Raw genomic sequence first — 24,215 nt, forward strand, 5'->3', positions numbered from 1 at the left:
GACGACCGTGTTTGGAAGTATTCGTTCCCACCCCTTCAGTAATTGCCAGAGAGTTACTTGATGGCGACATGTTTGGTGAGTTGAATAGATTTCTCAGAAACAAAAGACTAACTCACCTAGAAAAATAAGCAGTGTAATGTAATTTATTCGGTGCGTGTCGTTTTGTGTAATTTAACGGTTTTCATTCAACCGTTCGATGTCGAATGACAACTTATTCTACACACATTTTTTTTCATTGTGACGTTTGTTGTTTTGGTTGTAACATTAGCATGCTAGGCTAGCAGCTTGTTAGCTATTCATCAAGATAGTGACAAAAAAACTAAACAAACAAACAAAAAAGAGCCCACTTCCAAAAGTAGAGAGACTAATGTGGAGGAGAAAAAAGGTTTTGGTCAACAACAAAAAAACAACTTCCAACTTACATCTTGTATCGTTTTCGCTTCATTCATTAGACAATTTCGATCACAGCGTTTTTGTCGTGTCTGAACTTGTTGACATTCTTTTGTTTACAAGTGAGTTTGTTCCTTTCTAGCTACCGTTAGCTGTCAGGGAGGCAAATCCCCTCCCGACAATGCTCAAAACAGCAAGAGAGACACCTGTTTACAATGAAAGTCATTGGACAAAGATCTGTTTTCACATTTCAAAGTGTCATCTAGCTAGTTTTCCAGGAATCAAAATGTCAATAAATATATTGCGCAATATTTATGATCGGGCCATTCATTCGCATGCTAGATCTAGTCTCAACGTTACAAATAGGATACCATTTATGTCTAAACAATAACGTTACAAATTGGCTACGTACCATTCAGCCATTTCTAGCTAAGGTGACGGAGTAGCAGAAAGCGTCTTTGTTATTGTCTTCAGCACCTTCTATGTGATACAAATGTAACGCTAGCAGTTACATAATTCAAATGGCGTTATCGTAATCGTTAACGTTTCAATTCCATCACAAATCTATTTAAACTATTAATTGCGACTGTTTTTTTTTCTTCCCCCGAATGATATGTTGTGTAATGTTTGTACGAACGTAACAGTGTTATTGACAATTGTTACGCAGTTATGAATGAATGAGCTCTGTTGCGCATGCGCGAAGTTACCAAAGTTTATAAACGAGCCAGGACTGCATGCCTTTACTGCATGCATATGGGTCACATGACAGCTCTTTATGTAGTCCACACAGACAATGGACTTTTATTATTGAAATTATCTTACCTGCAAATTAGATTTAAAAAAAAAATGTATGACCGTAATTGCAGTTGAAATATATAAAACATTTAACCAATGCATTTTCTTTGATTCATCTCCTATAAATATACAATGCAAATATACACTATATAAGTCTAGCGTTTAAATAGTCACCTAATTAAAAAGACAAATAATATAAGCATATGTTTTCCCCATTTTGTATATTTTACATTCATGCCTCTGTTTTGGTCAGATTCTGGTATTGTAATTTATCATTGTGTCTCCAGTGTTTACAGTCCAGTTTAGACTGAACTAGTAGAGGAACCAAAGATGGATGCTAATAGAATGGAGGACTCATTTGATCGTCTAAAGGCTCTGCCCTCCTCACGTGACTGTCCCTCCACTCCCATGGAGTATGGTAAATATCTGTTCTTATATAGTAGGTAGCCATGTAATATGCCTATTTAAAAAATAATATATATATATACATATTTTTTTCTCTCAAATGTAACCTTTATTTAACTAGGCAAGTCAGTTAAGAACAAATTCTTATTTACAATGACGGCCTACACCGGCCAAACCTGGACAACGCTGGGTCAATTGTGCGCCGCCCTATGGGACTCCCAATCACGGCCGTTTGTGATACAGCCTGGAATCAAACCAGGGTGTCTGTAGTGACACCTCAGGCACTGAGATGCAGACCGCTGTGCCACATATGTGATAGCCTACCAGCTAGCCTACACACAAGATAGCCTACCAGCTTATTACATAATAAAGTCTTAGTTACCTTTGAAAAATGTACACTCACAGAGATATGAAATACATGTATTGTTGTTCTCTGTACTGTAGAACTGATCAACAATCTTGTCTCTCCCTACTCACCAGATGACCTGCCAGAGCTGCAGGAGTTGGACGAGAGCTCGTCCTCTCCAGTCCTGTTCCATGTGGGGGCTGGTGTGTCCCGTCAGGAGTGTATAGCTGGTTCCCCTCATACTAACTGGCTGACTGAGCTGGCTATCATCGCTACCAGCCCTCAGAGCCCCCTGCTGCAGGAAGCTGCTCCCATCGAGAGGTCTGTTGTGTATCGGTGTTGACGTCGCACATACATGGACGTGCTCATGGCACACACACACACACACACACACACACACACACACACACACACACACACACACACACACACACACACACACACACACACACACACACACACACACACACACACACACACACACACACACACACACATTAAAATACAAATATAATTATGAAGAAATGATTGATATGTATTTCTCTGTATTCCTCTCCTCAGGTCATCTCCTGTGCACATCTTTTCCACCAATCGTAGTTTACATTCCTACGCCCGCCCCCCCCTGGCCAGCAGTGCACCCAGCCCCTCTAGAGGTCACCTCAGGGAACGCAGCAGACGTGTCAGGGTATGACCTTTTAACCTTTCACTTCCTGTAGGTCATAGGGTTTACTGTGGACCCTGTCACCCTCTGCCCCTGTAAGCCTAGTGATGGGCTACTATGAGGTGATGGATGAGCATCATGGTTGTGGTGAATTCCATTTCAGTTCAGCACAGCGGTCAATCTGGTTTCACAAGGCTAGTTAAGTTCAGGAAGTAAACTGACCTCCCAGTTCCATTTTTTTTTTCAATGTACTTGAACTTCATTGAGGATTTTTCAGTTGACTTCATGAACTGACTGAATCTAAATGAAATGTAGCCTAACTCTGCATGGGGTTGTTCAATTCAATAAGTACAATTCAACTGTTTTATAACATTGCCACAACACTGCTCTTGATAACATGTACAATTCAACTGTTTTGCAACATGTTCGTCTCTGCTTGAACGTTGCCCATTCAGGCCAGCAGTGAGTCAGAGTCTGGTGTTTTCTCTATGGCCTCCTTCTCTGATGATGAGGACATGGGCTGGTCACACTCCTGGCCCTCTACAGCCTGGCACTGCTTCCTGAAAGGTATGGACACACAGGCACACATGTACACACAGAAATGATGACCTTTTCCTATAATTATGGCCTTGAGAAGTTTTACCTTGTGGAAAAAAACCTAGATAACATTGATAACAAATTGCCTGTGTAGTCAGGACTGGATCAGGCAACAGAAAACGGACACAGATCCTGTTAAGCCTGTGTTTACTCTGTCTAAATGATCCTTGTTTCCTAAGTGTTAGTTGCTAACCTAATCAGGTCAGTATAGTAGAAGTCCGTTTGTACTTCTTCTCTGTGTTGTAAGTGAGGAGGGCTCAATAAAGAGCATCAGAAGTCTCTGTCTCAGTCTGTATCTCTCACTTCCTGTAGGTCCAGCTGTCTGTCTCTGTCTTTTTGTCTCCCCCCTCGCTCCCCTCTCTCGCGCTCAATTCAATTCAAGGGGCTTTATTGGCATAGGAAACATGTTTACATTGCCAAAGCAAGTTTGCAATGTAAACTCTGTCGGACATGGGAAGCTATTCTCACATAAATAAATATGCCTCTAACGATCGATCGTTCGTTCTGAGAAAGGTAATGCATTGTATTTACGTGAAGCTGGCTTCAATAGTTGAGCTGGCGGTGTGAGGCTCTGGTTTGCCCAGTTGAGGTCGCCATTGTCCTTTGTGGATTCTTCCGGGTTGTCGTGGAGTGAGATGTTGTGGTTTTCTGCGTCGGTCAATGTTCTTACTTGATTTGCTACCATTCCAGCTACAGTCTGTTAGGCTGTAATCTACGACTCACTTCTTCAAGAGTGATCAGTAGTTCAGAGTTCATACCATTTCTCGTATGGCGCAAGCTCTTATGTTTTCTGGCCTGTGGAGTTGAAATTAGAACGGACTAGTCCTCATGGTATTTGGAACTGAGGTGACTTTTCGTCACGGGGGCTTTAATTCTAGAGTTGGAAAAGGGTTTGTAAAATATTTCTGATAGATTTTTGAAAACTATGCCACAATGAAATGAGGTTGATACTCCTAATTTATAATGTCTATTCACTTGGGTGGGGCCACTGACTGGGCACACATTATCATAAAACAAAACACTTTTAATTTTAGAAGACCGAATCACATTATCTTTTCAAAAGTTTTCTTAAACTTTGTCAAACATTTTATCCAACATTCAGATGCAAGTCTCATAACTGAGGAACCTGTATAAACAAGAGTTAGTGTAATGTGGCTGTATTGTCTTTCCTTGAGGTCACAAATATGAAACAAAACAGACCGGGTCGTAGCTGGCTTCTCCACTGACCGTTTCCACATTCTCTAAATTAGGAACAATGTTTAATCCTCTAATTTGGGGAGGTAGGAGTATTTGGCCGGGAGTTGTCCTTTGTTCTACTCTGACCCTCTCTCTCCCGTACTGCATGGTCAGGGAGACGAGAGTCTGTAAGGAAATTATGACTTGGTTGTTGAACGTCATAAAACTGCCCCCCTCCCCTCCATACAGGGGGGGGGGGGTTGTTCACATCTCTGCTAGCCGATTCACTGAAAGGGCTAGTGCCGTGACAACGTGAAGTAGATAGTAAACAAAAGTTAAATAAACAATAAATCTCTGTCTTTCTGTCTCTCTCTCTCTCTGTATCTCTCTCTGTCTCTCTGTATCTCTCTCTGTCTCTCTCTCTCTGTATCTCTCTCTGTCTCTCTGTATCTCTCTCTGTCTCTCTCTGTCTCTCTGTATCTCTCCCTGTCTCTCTCTCTCTGTATCTCTCTCTGTCTCTCTGTATCTCTCTCTGTCTCTCTCTCTCTGTATCTCTCTCTGTCTCGCTCTGTCTCTCTGTATCTCTCTCTGTCTCGCTCTGTCTCTCTGTATCTCTCTCTCTGTATCTCTCTCTGTCTCTCTGTATCTCTCTCTGTCTCTCTCTGTCTCTGTATCTCTCTCTGTCTCGCTCTGTCTCTCTGTATCTCTCTCTCTGTCTCTCTGTATCTCTCTCTGTCTCGCTCTGTCTCTCTGTATCTCTCTCTCTCTCTCTCTGTCTCTCTGTATCTCTCTCTCTGTCTCTCTCTGTCTTTCTGTATCTCTCTCTCTGTCTCTCTGTATCTCTCTCTCTGTCTTTCTGTATATCTCTCTGTCTCTCTCTGTCTCTCTGTATCTCTCTCTCTGTCTCTCTCTGTCTTTCTGTATCTCTCTCTGTCTCTCTCTGTCTTTCTGTATCTCTCTCTGTCTCTCTCTGTCTTTCTGTATCTCTCTCTCTGTCTCTCTCTGTCTTTCTGTATCTCTCTCTCTGTCTCTCTCTGTCTTTCTGTATATCTCTCTCTGTCTCTCTCTGTCTTTCTGTATCTCTCTCTCTGTCTCTCTCTGTCTTTCTGTATCTCTCTCTCTGTCTCTCTTTCTGTATCTCTCTCTCTGTCTTTCTGTCTCTCTGTATCTCTCTCTCTCTCTCTCTCTCTCTCTCTCTCTCTCTGTCTGTCTCTCTCTGTCTTTCTGTATCTCTCTCTGTCTCTCTCTGTCTTTCTGTCTCTCTCTGTATCTCTCTCTCTGTCTCTCTTTCTTTCTCTCTCTCACTCTGTCATTTGTAACGGAATGTTTTACTGATTCTTATCTCCCTATCCAGGCACCCGCCTTCAGTTCCACAGGGGCCTTAACAAGGAGTGGCAGGAGGCTGAAGACCTGGGGGACTCTGATGACGAGTCAGATGATGAGAGAAGGACGCCGTTCACCTCCCTCAAGGTAGCTAAACGTCCAGCTAATCCCTCACAGTTTTGTTTTTCACTCTGTTTGATGCGTTATGAACACACCCTGCTAATTGTCAGACCTGATATGATTGACTGGGTTTCCTCTGTGACAACTTTCTCTCCGGTTGTTGATTGGTTTACAGAGCTATGGTTCTGAAGGTCTGAAGTTAGTGGCCCATGAGGACAATGTGTCCTACGGCCAGGCCGTCCTCAAACTCACCTTTGACCCCGGCTCGCCAGAAGAAGGCCTGTTAACGGCAGAGTGCAGATTTGATCACCCCTTCTTTGTGAAAAACAAAGGTAAACAAAAACAAAATGTTTTTCCAGTGTAAACAAATAACTCAATGTTTTTTTAAGGGAACGTGGTGTACTGGAACTGCATGCGGGCACTATTGGTCGGAAGTCCGAAAGTTCTGTCATAAGAGATTGATTAGGAAATGTTCAGTTCTTGCCTGATTTTCCATGGAAGCGGATAGGCCTATTGGTAGAATAATCTTTGAAACTGCATGACGTGCCTTATAGAACAGCCCAGATTCACGTCTTGGACAGGTTCACGTCTTGGACAGATTCACGTCTTGGACAGGTTCACATCGTGGACAGGTTCACATCTTGGTCTATGTATTTCTATGTATGTTAACATCTTCATATCTCTTCCTGTCCCAGCCTGACGATGGTGCAGCATGGTATTCCCTGCTAGTTAACATCTTCATATCTCTTCCTGTCCCAGCCTGACGATGGTGCAGCATGGTATTCCCTGCTAGTTAACATCTTCATATCTCTTCCTGTCCCAGCCTGACGATGGTGCAGCATGGTATTCCCTGCTAGTTAACATCTTCATATCTCTTCCTGTCCCAGCCTGACGATGGTGCAGCATGGTATTCCCTGCTAGTTAACATCTTCATATCTCTTCCTGTCCCAGCCTGACGATGGTGCAGCATGGTATTCCCTGCCAGTTAACATCTTCATATCTCTTCCTGTCCCAGCCTGACGATGGTGCAGCATGGTATTCCCTGCTAGTTAACATCTTCATATCTCTTCCTGTCCCAGCCTGACGATGGTGCAGCATGGTATTCCCTGCTAGTTAACATCTTCATATCTCTTCCTGTCCCAGCCTGACGATGGTGCAGCATGGTATTCCCTGCTAGTTAACATCTTCATATCTCTTCCTGTCCCAGCCTGACGATGGTGCAGCATGGTATTCCCTGCTAGTTAACATCTTCATATCTCTTCCTGTCCCAGGTTGGTCCTCATTCTACCCTAGCCTGACGGTGGTCTAGTTAACATCTTTATATCTCTTCTTGTCCCAGGTTGGTCCTCATTCTACCCTAGCCTGATGGTGGTCTAGTTAACATCTTCATATCTCTTCCTGTCCCAGGTTGGTCCTCATTCTACCCTAGCCTGACGGTTGTGCAGCATGGTATCCCTTGCTATGAGATTCAGGTTGGGGACCTGTGTCTTCCCCCGGGACACAGGGACACCATCAACTGTGATGACTCTGATGTCTTGGACACCTTCAGGAGGTACATAATAATATATCACTGTTGAACATCTGCTATATGTTCCCAAGTGCTTTTAGTTTATTTGGAAAATGTCAAGCCACAGTCTGACTCTGTAGATAAGATGTATGGTGTAATGATTTCAAATGTATTCATCCTCTTTCCCTCCCTCCCTCCCTCCCTCCCTCCCTCCCTCCCTCCCTCCCTCCCTCCCTCCCTCCCTCCCTCCCTCCCTCCCTCCCTCCCTCCCTCCCTCCCTCCCTCCCTCCCTCCCTCCCTCCCTCCCTCTTTCCCTCCCTCCCCTCTTTCCCTCCCTCCCCTCTTTCCCTCCCTCCCTCCCTCCCTCCCTCCCTCCCCAGTTATGATTTCACTCCTCTGGACTCGTCAGCTGTGTATGTTCTGAGCAGCATGGCCAGACAGCGTAGGACCTCCCAGTCCAGTAGTGGCGCTGTCTCCCCCGACCCAGAGAAACTCTCCGGCTCCCCCCACTCCTCCTCTGCCAGCAAATCAAACAGGAGCAATACCTCAGGGACGGTCCCCGGCGGGGCCACACCCACCAAATGCAAACGGCCAATGAACGCTTTCATGCTCTTCGCTAAGAAGTACAGGATGGAGTACACACAGATGTACCCTGGGAAGGATAACAGGTGAGTAGGAGGACCAAACCTGTGTGCATTTGTGTGCGTGCTTGTGTGCAGAAAATGACTTTCTGCCCTGAGCAAAATTCTAGATAGGTTTAGAATGTCTCCTGCCATTAAATGTCTCTATTATTGTGGCCCCCTCCATAAAACCTTCCCATATGACGTCAGGCACTATTATGGGACTGGAACTAGGATCAGGGAAGCATCAGGGTGTGTGTGTGTGTGTGTGTGTCAGTAGTACTGTCTGTACTGTTCTGATACGCTGTTTACAAAATGGAAGGAGTTCTATGTTAGGGATGTCTCTTGAGTAGACCACGACAGCCACATGCAGGATCACATCACCGGTAACTAAAGGCTTGTCTGCCTCACGATTGTTCTTACGTGTTAGACCTAAAGAGTGTGTTGTCTCTTATAGAATACACAAACTGTCCGTTTTCAGTATTGATAGTTCCACACACACACACACACACACACACACACACACACACACACACACACACACACACACACACACACACACACACACACACACACACACACACACACACACATGAATTATGAATGAATGATGGAATAAATTACATTGCTGAAAAGTATGTCCTTGTATCCCCTATGCAGAGCCATCAGCGTGATCCTGGGTGAGAAGTGGAAGAAGATGAAGAACGAGGAGAGGAGGATGTACACCGTGGAGGCCAAGGCTCTGGCTGATGAGCAGAAGAGACTCAACCCTGACTGCTGGAAACGCAAGAGAACCAACTCAGTAAGGAAGGACTTTTATGCATGACACTGTTATAGCGATATATATACAGTATATATACAGTACATTTTGATCCATCTTGATTTTTGTAAATGCCCAAATCCTCTCTGGATACAATACTTGATGAGATTAGTATTTTTTAAATACTTTACACTTCTAGTTTTTCTGTAGCTCAATGTGATGCCATGTACATCTAGGAGTAGTTGGTGAGACAGCTGTGCCAAAAATCCAACTACTGGCAAATAGTGACAACTTTTGTAAGGTCTTCACTGTTTAACCTTCACCTCTCTCCCCTTCTCTCCTCAGGGGTCCCAGCAGCCCTAGATGACCTATGACCTCCAGACATGTGTTTGGCGTGGAGAGGTCAGAGGTGAACTGACCGACCAATCTGGCAAACCCACTATCTCTCTAGCCTGCTCCCAGATCAGTTTTTTGTTGTTGCTGTATATCCAGATCCTATGGTCATTGGCCTATAAGAAGGCACAAAACAGATCTGGAACCAGGCCAGTTACTATTTTTCTTTCTGCTTACCTGTCAAATCAACGAGACTTAACTGTGATGCGGAATACTCTTGCTTTTATAACCATATAGACAGGACTACACACATTTTAAGACAAAACAACAACTATGAACTATATATTAAAAAAGCATCTAATCTAGTGTAACTAACAGTGCTTATATTTTGCTATATTTTAAATAACATACAGATATGCCTTATTATTCCTTTATAACTAAGGCTCAGTTTTATATTTGTTCAGGTAATTTCATATTTCGATGCTTGAAACCTTGAGATAGGGGTTGCAAAATTCTGGTAACCTTTAAAAATTTTTTTTTAAAATCCCTGTATTTCCAGGATTCCCGGTTGGAAGATTTCCGGAATATGCATGAAATCCCACATACTCCAACCAGGATTTCTGGAAAACCTGGGAATTTTGCGAGTTACTAGAATTACTGTACCCTACTTGAGACCCAGTGGTGCTAAGCTCGGTGAAGGAACAAGTAGCAGTGATACAAAATGTATATTTTTTATTGTAAAAAGAAAGAAAGGGAATTTTAAAATAGCATTTTCTTCTCTTCTCAGCTTGTTGTTCATATTGATTATAGCTCCATATATTGCACAGATTGACAAACCCTTTCATACGTTGTATCATATTATCTGTGAGCTTGAAGGGCAATATAAAGGTTGTAATACATATTGCCCATCTGTGGCCTGATTTACCCTGAAACACGGAGAGGGACATTTTAATTTTCTGTTTTGAAACGTTTTTTTTGCATTCTGTGTCCTATTGAACATGACCACAGATACCCTGTTGTCTGATTCACGCTGTAGGGCTGACCCGAACCGTTCTGGCTTGGATATTTGAATTTTCACATTGTCCTTTTCTAGCATGGTTCAGTAGAGGATGTGTAACCAGGCCGTCTCAGTACGGATTGGCTCGGCCCTGTAGTAGGAATCAGCCATTTGTTTGCCAAGCCACCTGGCCGTGTGCCGATGATGGCTTACATTTGGGCACATGGAGGTTTTGCACACTCATCCGAACAGCACTTCAGGGCCAAGCGTTCACTGTAAGTGTTTTAATTTCTTTTTGCACTTTATATACATATGTAGTCTTATACAGTACAAGCAATTAAATGTATGCTAGTGGAAGCTATGTGTATATGGATTTAATGACACGGTAGGTATATCTAGATGACATCTATCGGTTTTCACTTTGACACAACCATGGCCAAACTATACATGTCTAGCCTGAGTGCCAGTCGGTTTGTGCTCTGTGACATGACAATGAGTAAGTTGGCAATAGAGTACAAACAGACTGGGACCCAGGCTAGTACAAGTCATGTGATGTTCTGCTTGCAGGTTGCCATGGCGTTGAGTTTATACAGTTTTGTTGTTGATAATGTACAGGTCCACGCCCCACCAAACTGTTGCACAAAATATCATTGTATTATTATATCATTAATAAAAGTTTAAACTTGCAATCTTATTCACCTTTTTTACCTTTTGGTTGGTGCATGTGTCTTTAGCCTTTAGGAGGTATCCTGGGAGGTAGGCTTTAGGAGGTATCCTAGGAGGTAGGCTTTAGGAGGTATCCTAGGAGGTAGGCTTTAGGAGGTATCCTGGGAGGTAGGCTTTAGGAGGTATCCTAGGAGGTAGGCTTTAGGAGGTATCCTGGGAGGTAGGCTTTAGGAGGTATCCTAGGAGGTAGGCTTTAGGAGGTATCCTAGGAGGTAGGCTTTAGGAGGTATCCTAGGAGGTAGGCTTTAGGAGGTATCCTGGGAGGTAGGCTTTAGGAGGTATCCTAGGAGGTAGGCTTTAGGAGGTATCCTAGGAGGTAGGCTTTAGGAGGTATCCTAGGAGGTAGGCTTTAGGAGGTATCCTGGGAGGTAGGCTTTAGGAGGTATCCTAGGAGGTAGGCTTTAGGAGGTATCCTAGGAGGTAGGCTTTAGGAGGTATCCTAGGAGGTAGGCTTTAGGAGGTATCCTAGGAGGTAGGCTTTAGGAGGTATCCTAGGAGGTAGGCTTTAGGAGGTATCCTAGGAGGTAGGCTTTAGGAGATATCCTATGAGGTAGACTTTAGGAGGTATCCTGGGAGGTAGGCTTTAGGAGGTATCCTGGGAGGTAGGCTTTAGGAGGTATCCTAGGAGGTAGGCTTTAGGAGGTATCCTGGGAGGTAGGCTTTAGGAGGTATCCTAGGAGGTAGGCTTTAGGAGGTATCCTTTAGGAAGTATCCTTTAGGAAGTAGGCTTTAGGAGGTATCGTAGGATGTAGAGTTTAGGAGGTAGGCTTTAGGAGATATCGTAGGATGTAGAGTTTAGGAGGTAGGCTTTAGGAGATATCGTAGGATGTAGAGTTTAGGAGGTAGGCTTTAGGAGGTATCGTAGGATGTAGAGTTTAGGAGGTAGGCTTTAGGAGATATCGTAGGATGTAGAGTTTAGGAGGTAGGCTTTAGGAGGTATCCTTTAGGTATCCCCTAGTGCGATGTGTTTACCTTAGAAACGGGTTGACCACCTCAGAATGAGGCAGCTAAACAGAATGGGGCGGCAGGTGGCCCAGCGGCTAAGAGACTTTGCCATTAACCACAAGGTCGCTAGTTGAAAAATCTGTGGATGTGCCCTGGAACAAGGCACTTAACCCTAATTTCTCCGACTAAGAGCATCTGCTAAATGACAAAAATGTGAACTAAAGGTATGTTTAGGTCCCTTATGCTCAGGTCCACAGTGAATTACACGCTGGGAATAATTATTCCCTCGTCTGTGTTAAAGATGAAACAAGAAATACAAGGAGAAAGTAGTGAAAGAACAGGACAGAGACATGATCAACAATAGACAGATATGTGTAGCGCCTTCTTAATTGAAACAGCTCCACACAGAAGAACTACAGAGGAGAAACTAGGCTAACCCCAATTTAATTGAATTGAATTGAATTGAATTGAATTGTGTACTCAGTTTTTAAACAGATGTGTAAAAAATATATATATATTTTTAAGGATATTGCTCACTGTCCATTCACCATAACCTTTATGATGCTTCTATAGGGCACCTGTGGTGTTACTGTACACTGGATGCCACAGCTCTGGGTTCTTCAACCAGATCATACTGAATGAATGTCCTTTACTCAACACATAGGTAGATTACTTGACTAATTCAAGTGACTAGTAATGTAATGGCCGGTTAATACACAAGTACTGTAATTTTCATCCTCGCTGCCAGGGGGTGCTCACCCACCACTTTTCTTTCATGAATGAACTGGCTCTTTTTTTAGTGCCACCACCATCATCATCATTACCACCATCATCATCATTACCACCATCATCATCATCATTACCACCATCACCATCATCATCATTATCATTACCATCATCATCACCATTACCACCATCATCTCCACCACCATCATCATCACCACCACCATCATCATCATCTCCACCACCATCATCACCACCACCACCATCATCATCATTACCACCATCATCATCATTACCACCATCATCATCATTACCATCATCATCATTACTACCATCATCATCATCATTACCACCATCATTACCACCATCATCATCACCACTATCATCTCCATCACAAAACCACCATCTCCACCACTATCATTAATCTCCACAACCACCATCATCTCCACCCACCACCACCACCACCATCATTCATCTCCACCACAACCACCATAATCTCCACCCACCACCACCACCACCATCATTCATCTCCACCACCACCACCATCATCTCCACCACCACCACCACCGTCATTCATCTCCACCACCACCACCACCATCATCTCCACCACCACCATCATCTCCACCACCACCACCATCATCTCCACCACCACCACCATCATCTCCACCACCACCATCATTCATCTCCACCACCACCACCACCATCATCTCCACCACCACCACCATTCATCTCCACTACCACCACCATTCATCTCCACCACCACCATTCATCTCCACCACCACCACCATTCATCTCCACCACCATCATTCATCACCACCACCATCATCTCCACCACCACCACCATTCATCTCCACCACCACCACCATTCATCTCCACCACCACCACCATTCATCTCCACCACCACCATTCATCTTACCACCACCACCATTCATCTCCACCACCACCACCATTCATCTCCACCACCACCACCATCATCTCTACCACCACCACCATCATCTCCACCACCACCACCATTCATCTCCACCACCACCACCATTCATCTCCACCACCTCCACCATCATCTCCACCACCACCACCATTCATCTCCACCACCACCACCGTCATCTCCACCACCATCATTCATCTCCACCACCACCACCACCGTCATTCATCTCCACCACCACCACCATCATTCATCTCCACCACCACCACCATCATCTCCACCACCACTACCATCATCTCCACCACCACCACCGTCATCTCCACCACCACCACCATCATCTCCACCACCACCACCACCATCATCTCCACCACCACCACCATCATCTCCACCACCACCACCGTCATCTCCACCACCATCATTCATCTCCACCACCACCACCATCATTCATCTCCACCACCACCACCACCATCATCATCATCATTACCACCATCATCATCATCATTACCACCATCATCATCATCATCATTACCATCATCATCACCATTACCACCATCATCTCCACCACCATCATCACCACCACCACCTTCATCATCATTACCACCATCATCATCATTACCACCATCATCATCATTACCATCATCATCATTACTACCATCATCATCATCATTACCATCATCATCATTACCACCATCATCATCATCATTACCACCATCATCTCCACCACAACCATCACCATCATCACCGCCACCATCATCATCACCATCATTACCATCATCATCATTACCACCATCATTACCACCATCATCATCACCACTATCATCTCCATCACAAAACCACCATCTCCACCACTATCATTAATCTCCACAACCACCATCATCTCCACCCACCACCACCACCACCATCATTCATCTCCACCACAACCACCATCATCTCCACCCACCACCACCACCACCATCATTCATCTCCGCCACCACCACCACCATCTCCACCACCACCACCACCGTCATTCATCTCCACCACCACCACCACCATCATCTCCACCACCACCATCATCTCCACCACCACCACCATCATCTCCACCACCACCATCATTCATCTCCACCACCACCACCACCACTATCATCTCCACCACCACCACCATTCATCTCCACCACCACCACCATTCATCTCCACCACCACCATTCATCTCCACCACCACCACCATTCATCTCCACCACCATCATTCATCACCACCACCACCACCGTCATTCATCTCCACCACCACCACCATTCATCTCCACCACCACCATTCATCTCCACCACCACCACCATTCATCTCCACCACCACCATTCATCTCCACCACCACCACCATTCATCTCCACCACCACCACCATTCATCTCCACCACCACCACCATCATCTCTACCACCACCACCATCATCTCCACCACCACCGTCATTCATCTCCACCACCACCACCATTCATCTCCACCACCACCACCATTCATCTCCACCACCACCACCGTCATCTCCACCACCATCATTCATCTCCACCACCACCACCACCGTCATTCATCTCCACCACCACCACCATCATTCATCTCCACCACCACCACCATCATCTCCACCACCACCACCGTCATCTCCACCACCACCACCATCATCTCCACCACCACCACCATCATCTCCACCACCACCACCATCATCTCCACCACCACCACCGTCATCTCCACCACCATCATTCATCTCCACCACCACCACCATCATTCATCTCCACCACCACCACCATCATCTCCACCACCACCATCATCTCCACCACCACCACCATCATCTCCACCACCACCACCATCATCTCCATCACCACCACCATCATCTCCATCACCACCACCATCATCTCCACCACCATCATTCATCACCACCACCACCACCATCATCTCCACCACCACCACCATTCATCTCCACCACCACCACCGTCATCTCCACCACCATCATTCATCTCCACCACCACCACCACCGTCATTCATCTCCACCACCACCACCATCATTCATCTCCACCACCACCACCATCATCTCCACCACCACCACCGTCATCTCCACCAACACCACCATCATCTCCACCACCACCACCATCATCTCCACCACCACCACCATCATCTCCACCACCACCACCGTCATCTCCACCACCATCATTCATCTCCACCACCACCACCATCATTCATCTCCACCACCACCACCATCATCTCCACCACCACCATCATCTCCACCACCACCACCATCATCTCCACCACCACCACCATCATCTCCATCACCACCACCATCATCTCCATCACCACCACCATCATCTCCACCACCATCATTCATCACCACCACCACCACCATCATCTCCACCACCACCACCATTCATCTCCACCACCACCACCATTCATCTCCACCACCACCACCATTCATCTCCACCACCACCACCATTAATCTTCACCACCACCACCATCATCTCCACCACCATCATTCATCTCCACCACCACCACCACCATCATTCATCTCCACCACCACCACCATCATCTCCACCACCATCATTCATCTCCACCACCACCACCACCATTCATCTCCACCACCACCACAACCACCACCACCATCATAACCAACACCATCATCTCCACCACCATCATTCAGCTCCACCATCATCTTCACCACCACCACCATCATCATCTCCACCATCATCTTCACCACCACCATCATCATCTCACCATCATCTCCATCACCACCACCACAACCACCACCATCATCATCTCCACCATCATCTTCACCACCACCATCATCTCCACCACCAGAACAACCACCACCATCATCTTCACCACCATCATCATCACCACTACCATCATCTTCACCACCACAACAACTTATAACTCAGACCACATCCTCCCATTTCCAAATGAGCAGTAAATAACATGATCATAATGAGTTTGATAAGGAGAGGATGGATGGATGTGACTCTGACGAACACAGTAATGACTCTGATGACGAACATGCTAATGACACACACTAATGACCCAGTCTGCTGACCAAGATCTCTGGTGGATAGATAACAGTATAGAACCAGATGATAATTTCGAAAATCAGATATGAGAATGACAATTGTTTTTTTGGGGGGGGGGGGGGGGGGGGGTGCCTCTATTGCATGTTATTTTGGCATTAACACGTGTCACATATCAGTTTGCAAACAATGTAAAGAAATATATACTACTTGAGTTAATAAAGCTGCATACAAACACGGTCTCTGTTTTGCTTTCTTGAGTAAGGCAGGTCCAAAATGCAGGTGTTTCAGCCTAGCTCAGTGCTTTCTGTGGTGGTGGGGCAGCCAGTGGAAAATACGTAGCGTAGGGGTTGGTTATGTTCTCTAGTTGTGCCGTGATTGGGTGCTGCCATAGACTTACATTAGGAGTGCCCATCCAATAAGGCTCAAGGTCATTGGCCACAGATAAAATAACGTCAAATCATCTACAATAGGTTTGATTGGATTGATTGTCAAAATCTTAGCTAGCAAGCTAGATAAGCAGTCATCATGAATCAAGTCAACAATCTACTGGCAAATCCTTTTCAATCCTTGTCATATGAAGAGAAATTATAAATAAAATGTAGCAGTGCTCATCGGCCATTGGACACAAACATTACACAACAAGTTGAAAATCCCAAATTCAACAATGAGTGCTGAGCCTCGACTTAAGCCTCAGGTTCGATCCCAGGCTGTTTCACAGCCAGCTGTGACCGGGAGGCCCATTGGACCACGCACATTTGGCCCAGCGTCGTCCAGGTTAGGGGAGGGTTTGGCCAGCCAGGATGTCCTTATCTCGTCGTGCTCTGTGTGTTCAGCCGCGTTCAAAACAACAGGAAACTCGGAACTGGGAAATCTCAGACTTCAGTGAGTTCAAGACTACTGGGAAAATACGGAAAATAATTTCTAACAGTCATCCAACTCGGGATTTCCAAGTCGGGAACTCGGGCCTCTTTCTAGATCCTACAGGAAGGACCGCCGCATCACCTTCCTGTTCAAGTGAGCACAACAAGTTTAGTCCAAAAATGTATTGTATTCTGTTGCATAAATTATGTAATATGCCAGGGATATACACTGCTCAAAAAATAAAGGGAACACTTAAACAACACAATGTAACTCCAAGTCAATCACACTTCTGTGAAATCAAACTGTCCACACTGCCCTAACCCATCTGGACAAGAGGATGTAAGAATGCTGTTCATCGATTACAGCTCAGCATTTAACACCATAGTACCCTCCAAACTCGTCATTAAGCTCGAGACCCTGGGTCTCGACCCCGCCCTGTGCAACTGGGTCCAGGACTTTCTGACAGGCCGCCCCCAGGTGGTGAGGGTAGGAAACAACATCTCCACCCCGCTGATCCTCAACACTGGGGCCCACAAGGGGCCTGTACTCCCTGTTCACCCATGACTGTGTGGCCATGCACGCCTCCAACTCAATCATCAAGTTTGCAGACGACACTACAGTGGTAGGCTTGATTACCAACAACGACGAGATGACAGTCATCCCATCTGCTGTAATAGAAATAAGGCCATGCTCATACAAAAAAACAAAATCGTCCTCCCTCATCTTGAACGACACCGACCACCACTGGTCTTGACTTTGGTTAGCAGGCCGTTGTGTAGTCTCCCCTCTTACAGACATCACCATTTCATTCTTGTTAAGAATTGGGTTAGAATGACAGTGCTCGAGACTGGTTATAGGGTATGTGCCTTTTACTGTCCATTAGAGCTCCAAAAGCCCTGGTTTTCCGTAGTTAGAGAGTAGATAAAACTGATTCACAGTCCTTAAAACCTCATGAAATAACAATGAAGTGACCAGCAGCATCCTGAGAGCTGTTTCAGACACAGCATTATCTAATGCCAGACTGAGAATGGGACATTTCCAGGGCACTTCAACAAGATGAGCTCTGTAGGGGAGAAAGCTTTTAAAGGTTTCAGGATAACACATTAGAGTTAAATGGACTGAAGACAGTGCTGTGCTGTCAGTCTGTCAGTTTCACTTGAGATTCGTATACCTGCACATTATATTCTTCAAGGAATACCTTGATGAATGGAGATTATGCAATCAGTGGTAAGTGTAGAATATTACTTTACTGCCACTTTTTACATTATTATTGTATCGCAGTTATTTTTCTCAGGAAGAGTCCGTGTGGTATTGAACTAACACCCTTCATGAACTATGTGGCGTTGAAGTCTCATCTGCAGTCCGAGTCCAGTCTGACTTGTTTACCCACAGTCTGGGCAGTGGGCAGCTCCACTCATGTTTATTTACGACATGCCACAGTGAGTGTGTGTGTGGTGTGTCAGGAGGAGGAGGAGGAGGCCTTGCTGTGCCACAGATTAAGCCAGCCACACAGCTCAATAATTATTTCAAGAATTCTTTTTATTTTTTTTCCCCTTCCAATGTGCAGCTCTAGCTCCAAGCAGGACTACTGGGCATGAGGAGCATGGTGATAAAACTGGCGTTTGTACATGTGGCAGTGGGGAGATACAGTGGGGCAAAAAAGTATTTAGTCAGCCACCAATTGTGCAAGTTCTCCCACTTAAAAAGGCCTGTAATTTTCATCATAGGTACACTTCAACTATGACAGACAAAATGAGGAAAAAAATACAGAAAATCACATTGTAGGATTTTTAATGAATTTATTTGCAAATTATGGTGGAAAATAAGTATTTGGTCTATAACAAACAAGCAAGATTTATGGCTCTCACAGACCTGTAACTTCTTCTTTAAGAGGCTCTTCTGTCCTCCACTCGTTACCTGTATTAATGGCACCTGTTTGAACTTGTTATCAGTATAAAAGACACCTGTCCACAACCTCAAACAGTCACACTCCAAACTCCACTGTGGCCAAGACCAAAGAGCTGCCAAAGGACACCAGAAACATAATTGTAGACCTGCACCAGGCTGGGAAGACTGAATCTGCAATAGGTAAGCAGCTTGGTTTGAAGAAATCAACTGTGGGAGCAATTATTAGGAAATGGAAGACATACAAGACCACTGATAATCTCCCTCGATTTGGGGCTCCACGCAAGATCTCACCCCGTGGGGCCAAAATTATCACAAGAACGGTGAGCAAAAATCCCAGAACCACATGGGGGGACCTAGTGAATGACCTGCAGAGAGTTGGGACCAAAGTAACAAAGCCTACCATCAGTAACTCACTACGCCGCCAGGGACTCAAATCCTGCAGTGCCAGTACATGTCCAGGCCCGTCTGAAGTTTGCTAGAGAGCATTTCGATGATCCAGAAGAAGATTGGGAGAATGTCATATGGTCAGATGAAACCAAAATAGAACTTTTTGGTAAAAAGTCAACTCGTCGTGTTTGGAGGACAAAGAATGCTGAGTTGCATCCAAAGAACACCATACCTGCTGTGAAGCATGGGGGTGGAAACATCATGCTTTGGGGCTGTTTTTCTGCAACGGGACCAGGACGTCTGATCCATGTAAAGGAAAGAATGAATGGGGCCATGTATCATGGGATTTTGAGTGAAAACCTCCTTCCCTCAGCAAGGGCATTGAAGATGAAACGTGGCTGGGTCTTTCAGCATGACAATGATCCCAAACACACCGCCCGGGCAATGAAGGAGTGGCTTCGTAAGAACTAATACTTATTTTCCACCATAATTTGCAAATAAATTCATAAAAAATCCTACAATGTGATTGGTGTAAGTAAGTAAACACCATTAGTCATACAGTTTCCCCTCATCTCTATATCACATATTGGTTAAACAGAAAATATATTGAAAGGCCATTTTGTAATATTAGTAAGATTAAATTACTGGTTTAAATATTTGATTTCAAAGCTACTTTGCCCCTTAGGGCCATTGTAAATCTAAAGACCCTTAGAGACCTGAGACTTCAGGCCAAAAGTCCCCGCTGTGAAACTGGCGTCTATAATACATCAGGTCCTTTGACAGAACAATTAGGACAAGAGAAACTGAGACAGTGAATGAGAGAGTGAATGGTACCGCTGGCTTCTTGGTAAATCACTACTGTCATTAGTGTAAGTTGTAAACAGACTACCAGTAATACAGTTTCACTCTCTCTATGTTGTGACACAGAAACATGATGTATTGAAAAAGTAATTCCGTAATGCATATCAGGTTAGTGAGATTCAATCAATGGTGTAAATCTTTAATTTAAAAAGCTACTTTTCCCCTTAGGTCCACAGTAAATATGGTCTAAAGACCCGGAGAGACCTGAGACTGTAAAAATGGCTTCCATAAAATACATCAGGTCCTTTGACAGGAACAATTAGCTGAACAAATGAATGATGAAAAGAACAATTAGGACAAGAGAAACTGAGACAGTCAAAGAGACAGTTAAAGAGACAGTGAAAGAGACAATTAAAGAGACAGTTAAAGAGACAGTTAAAGAGACAGTGAAAGAGACAGTGAAAGAGACAATTAAAGAGACAGTTAAAGAGACAGTGAAAGAGACAGTGAAAGAGACAATTAAAGAGACAGTTAAAGAGACAGTGAAAGAGACAGTGAAAGAGACAATTAAAGAGACAGTTAAAGAGACGGTGAAAGAGACAGTGAAAGAGACAGTGAAAGAGACAGTTAAAGAGACAGTGAAAGAGAAAGAGACAGTAAAAGAGACAGTGAAAGAGACAGTGAAAGAGACAATTAAAGAGACAGTGAAAGAGACAATTAAAGAGACAGTGAAAGAGAAAGAGACAGTAAAAGAGACAGTTAAAGAGACAGTGAAAGAGACAGTGAAAGAAACAGTGAAAGAGACAATTAAAGAGACAGTGAAAGAGACAGTGAAAGAGACAGTGAAAGAGAAAGAGACAGTTAAAGAGACAGTGAAAGAAAAAGAGACAGTGAAAGAGAAAGAAACAGTTAAAAAGACAGTGAAAGAGAAAGAAACCGTTAAAGAGACAGTGAAAGAGACAGTGAAAGAGAAAGAGACAGTTAAAGAGACAGTGAAAGAGACAGTGAAAGAGAAAGAGACAGTGAAAGAGACAATTAAAGAGACAGTGAAAGAGACAATTAAAGAGACAGTTAAAGAGACAGTGAAAGAGACAGTGAAAGAGACAATTAAAGAGACAATTAAAGAGATAGTGAAAGAGACAATTAAAGAGACAATTAAAGAGACAGACAAAGAGACAATTAAAGAGACAGTGAAAGAGAAAGAGACAGTTAAAGAGACAGTGAAAGAGACAGTTAAAGAGACAGGGAAAGAGACAGTGAAAGAGAAAGAGACAGTGAAAGAGACAGTGAAAGAGACAGTGAAAAAGACAATTAAAGAGACAATTAAAGAGACAGTGAAAGAGACAATTAAAGAGACAATTAAAGAGACAGTGAAAGACAATTAAAGAGATAGTGAAAGAGACAGTTAAAGAGACAGTGAAAGAGACAGTTAAAGAGACAGGGAAAGAGACAGTGAAAGAGACAGTGAAAGAGAAAGAGACAGTGAAAGAGACAGCGAAAGAGACAGTTAAAGAGACAGTGAAAGAAACAGTGAAAGAGACTATTAAAGAGAAAATAAAAGAGACAGGGAAAGAGACAGGGAAAGAGACAGTTAAAGAGACAGTGAAAGAGACAGTGAAAAAGACAATTAAAGAGACAATTAAAGAGACAGTGAAAGAGACAATTGAAGAGACAGTGAAAGAGACAATTAAAGAGACAGTGAAAGAGACAATTAAAGAGATAGTGAAAGAGACAGTTGAAGAGACAGTGAAAGAGACAGTTAAAGAGACAGGGAAAGAGACAGTGAAAGAGACAGTGAAAGAGAAAGAGACAGTGAAAGAGACAGTGAAAGAGACAGTTAAAGAGACAGTGAAAGAGACAGTGAAAGAGACAATTAAAGAGACAGTTAAAGAGACAGTGAAAGAGACAATTGAAGAGACAGTGAAAGAGACAATTAAAGAGACAGTGAAAGAGACAATTAAAGAGATAGTGAAAGAGACAGTTGAAGAGACAGTGAAAGAGACAGTTAAAGAGACAGGGAAAGAGACAGTGAAAGAGACAGTGAAAGAGAAAGAGACAGTGAAAGAGACAGTGAAAGAGACAGTTAAAGAGACAGTGAAAGAGACAGTGAAAGAGACAATTAAAGAGACAGTTAAAGAGACGGTGAAAGAGACAGTGAAAGAGACAGTTAAAGAGACAGTGAAAGAGACAATTAAAGAGACAGTGAAAGAGAAAGAGACAGTAAAAGAGACAGTGAAAGAGACAGTGAAAGAGACAATTAAAGAGACAGTAAAAGAGACAATTAAAGAGACAGTGAAAGAGAAAGAGACAGTAAAAGAGACAGTTAAAGAGAAAGAGACAGTGAAAGAGACAGTGAAAAAAACAGTGAAAGAGACAATTAAAGAGACAGTGAAAGAGACAATTAAAGAGACAGTTAAAGAGACAGTGAAAGAGACAGTGAAAGAGACAATTAAAGAGACAATTAAAGAGATAGTGAAAGAGACAATTAAAGAGACAATTAAAGAGACAGACAAAGAGACAATTAAAGAGACAGTGAAAGAGAAAGAGACAGTTAAAGAGACAGTGAAAGAGACAGTTAAAGAGACAGGGAAAGAGACAGTGAAAGAGAAAGAGACAGTGAAATAGACAGTTAAAGAGACAGTGAAAGAGACAGTGAAAAAGACAATTAAAGAGACAATTAAAGAGACAGTGAAAGAGACAATTAAAGAGACAATTAAAGAGACAGTGAAAGAGACAATTAAAGAGATAGTGAAAGAGACAGTTAAAGAGACAGTGAAAGAGACAGTTAAAGAGACAGGGAAAGAGACAGTGAAAGAGACAGTGAAAGAGAAAGAGACAGTGAAAGAGACAGTGAAAGAGACAGTTAAAGAGACAGTGAAAGAAACAGTGAAAGAGACAATTAAAGAGACAATAAAAGAGACAGGGAAAGAGACAGGGAAAGAGACAGTGAAAGAGACAGTTAAAGAGACAGTGAAAGAGACAGTGAAAAAGACAATTAAAGAGACAATTAAAGAGACAGTGAAAGAGACAATTGAAGAGACAGTGAAAGAGACAATTAAAGAGACAATTAAAGAGACAGTGAAAGAGACAATTAAAGAGATAGTGAAAGAGACAGTTGAAGAGACAGTGAAAGAGACAGTTAAAGAGACAGGGAAAGAGACAGTGAAAGAGACAGTGAAAGAGAAAGAGACAGTGAAAGAGACAGTGAAAGAGACAGTTAAAGAGACAGTGAAAGAGACAGTGAAAGAGACAATTAAAGAGACAGTTAAAGAGACGGTGAAAGAGACAGTGAAAGAGACAGTTAAAGAGACAGTGAAAGAGACAATTAAAGAGACAGTGAAAGAGAAAGAGACAGTAAAAGAGACAGTGAAAGAGACAGTGAAAGAGACAATTAAAGAGACAGTAAAAGAGACAATTAAAGAGACAGTGAAAGAGAAAGAGACAGTAAAAGAGACAGTTAAAGAGACAGTGAAAGAGACAGTGAAAGAAACAGTGAAAGAGACAATTAAAGAGACAGTGAAAGAGACAGTGAAAGAGACAGTGAAAGAGAAAGAGACAGTTAAAGAGACAGTGAAAGAAAAAGAGACAGTGAAAGAGAAAGAAACAGTTAAAGAGACAGTGAAAGAGAAAGAAACCGTTAAAGAGACAGTGAAAGAGACAGTGAAAGAGAAAGAGACAGTTAAGGAGACAGTGAAAGAGACAATTAAAGAGACAGTGAAAGAGACAGTGAAAGAGACAGTGAAAGAGACAATTAAAGAGACAATTAAAGAGATAGTGAAAGAGACAATTAAAGAGACAGTGAAAGAGAAAGAGACAGTTAAAGAGACAGTGAAAGAGACAGTTAAAGAGACAGGGAAAGAGACAGTGAAAGAGAAAGCGACAGTGAAAGAGACAGTGAAA

General features: G+C 43.6%; 1 protein-coding gene across 2 annotated transcripts; it reads left to right on the top strand.

The window, feature by feature from the left end:
• Window positions 1-6: 6 nt before the first annotated feature.
• On the top strand, window positions 7-10,719 carry LOC139376030 (HMG box-containing protein 1-like). 2 transcript variants are annotated; one of them, XM_071118125.1, is made up of 12 exons: window positions 7-75; window positions 1,473-1,603; window positions 2,071-2,257; window positions 2,498-2,621; window positions 3,053-3,164; window positions 5,725-5,840; window positions 5,989-6,145; window positions 7,221-7,365; window positions 7,701-7,988; window positions 8,601-8,742; window positions 9,046-9,109; window positions 9,593-9,785. In XM_071118125.1, the coding sequence occupies exons 2-11, from the start codon at window positions 1,516-1,518 to the stop codon at window positions 9,061-9,063; spliced, it is 1,377 nt and encodes a 458-aa protein (XP_070974226.1). In that variant the 5' UTR covers window positions 7-75; window positions 1,473-1,515; the 3' UTR covers window positions 9,064-9,109; window positions 9,593-9,785. The 2 variants fall into 2 exon arrangements, with proteins under 2 accessions (XP_070974226.1, XP_070974217.1); XM_071118116.1 differs by having other exon boundaries at window positions 9,046-10,719.
• The last annotated feature ends 13,496 nt before the right edge of the window (window positions 10,720-24,215 follow it).

This window comes from Oncorhynchus clarkii, chromosome 2 (assembly GCF_045791955.1).
Source record: "Oncorhynchus clarkii lewisi isolate Uvic-CL-2024 chromosome 2, UVic_Ocla_1.0, whole genome shotgun sequence".
NCBI lineage: Eukaryota > Metazoa > Chordata > Actinopteri > Salmoniformes > Salmonidae > Oncorhynchus > Oncorhynchus clarkii.

Coding starts and splice junctions, on each gene's coding strand:
- LOC139376030 (XM_071118116.1), top strand. CDS start 1,516: ATGGATGCTAATAGAATGGAGGACTCATTTGATCGTCTAAAGGCTCTG. Junction 5,841..5,988: donor CGCCGTTCACCTCCCTCAAG/GTAGCTAAACGT, acceptor ATTGGTTTACAG/AGCTATGGTTCTGAAGGTCT. Junction 6,146..7,220: donor CTTCTTTGTGAAAAACAAAG/GTAAACAAAAAC, acceptor TTCCTGTCCCAG/GTTGGTCCTCATTCTACCCT.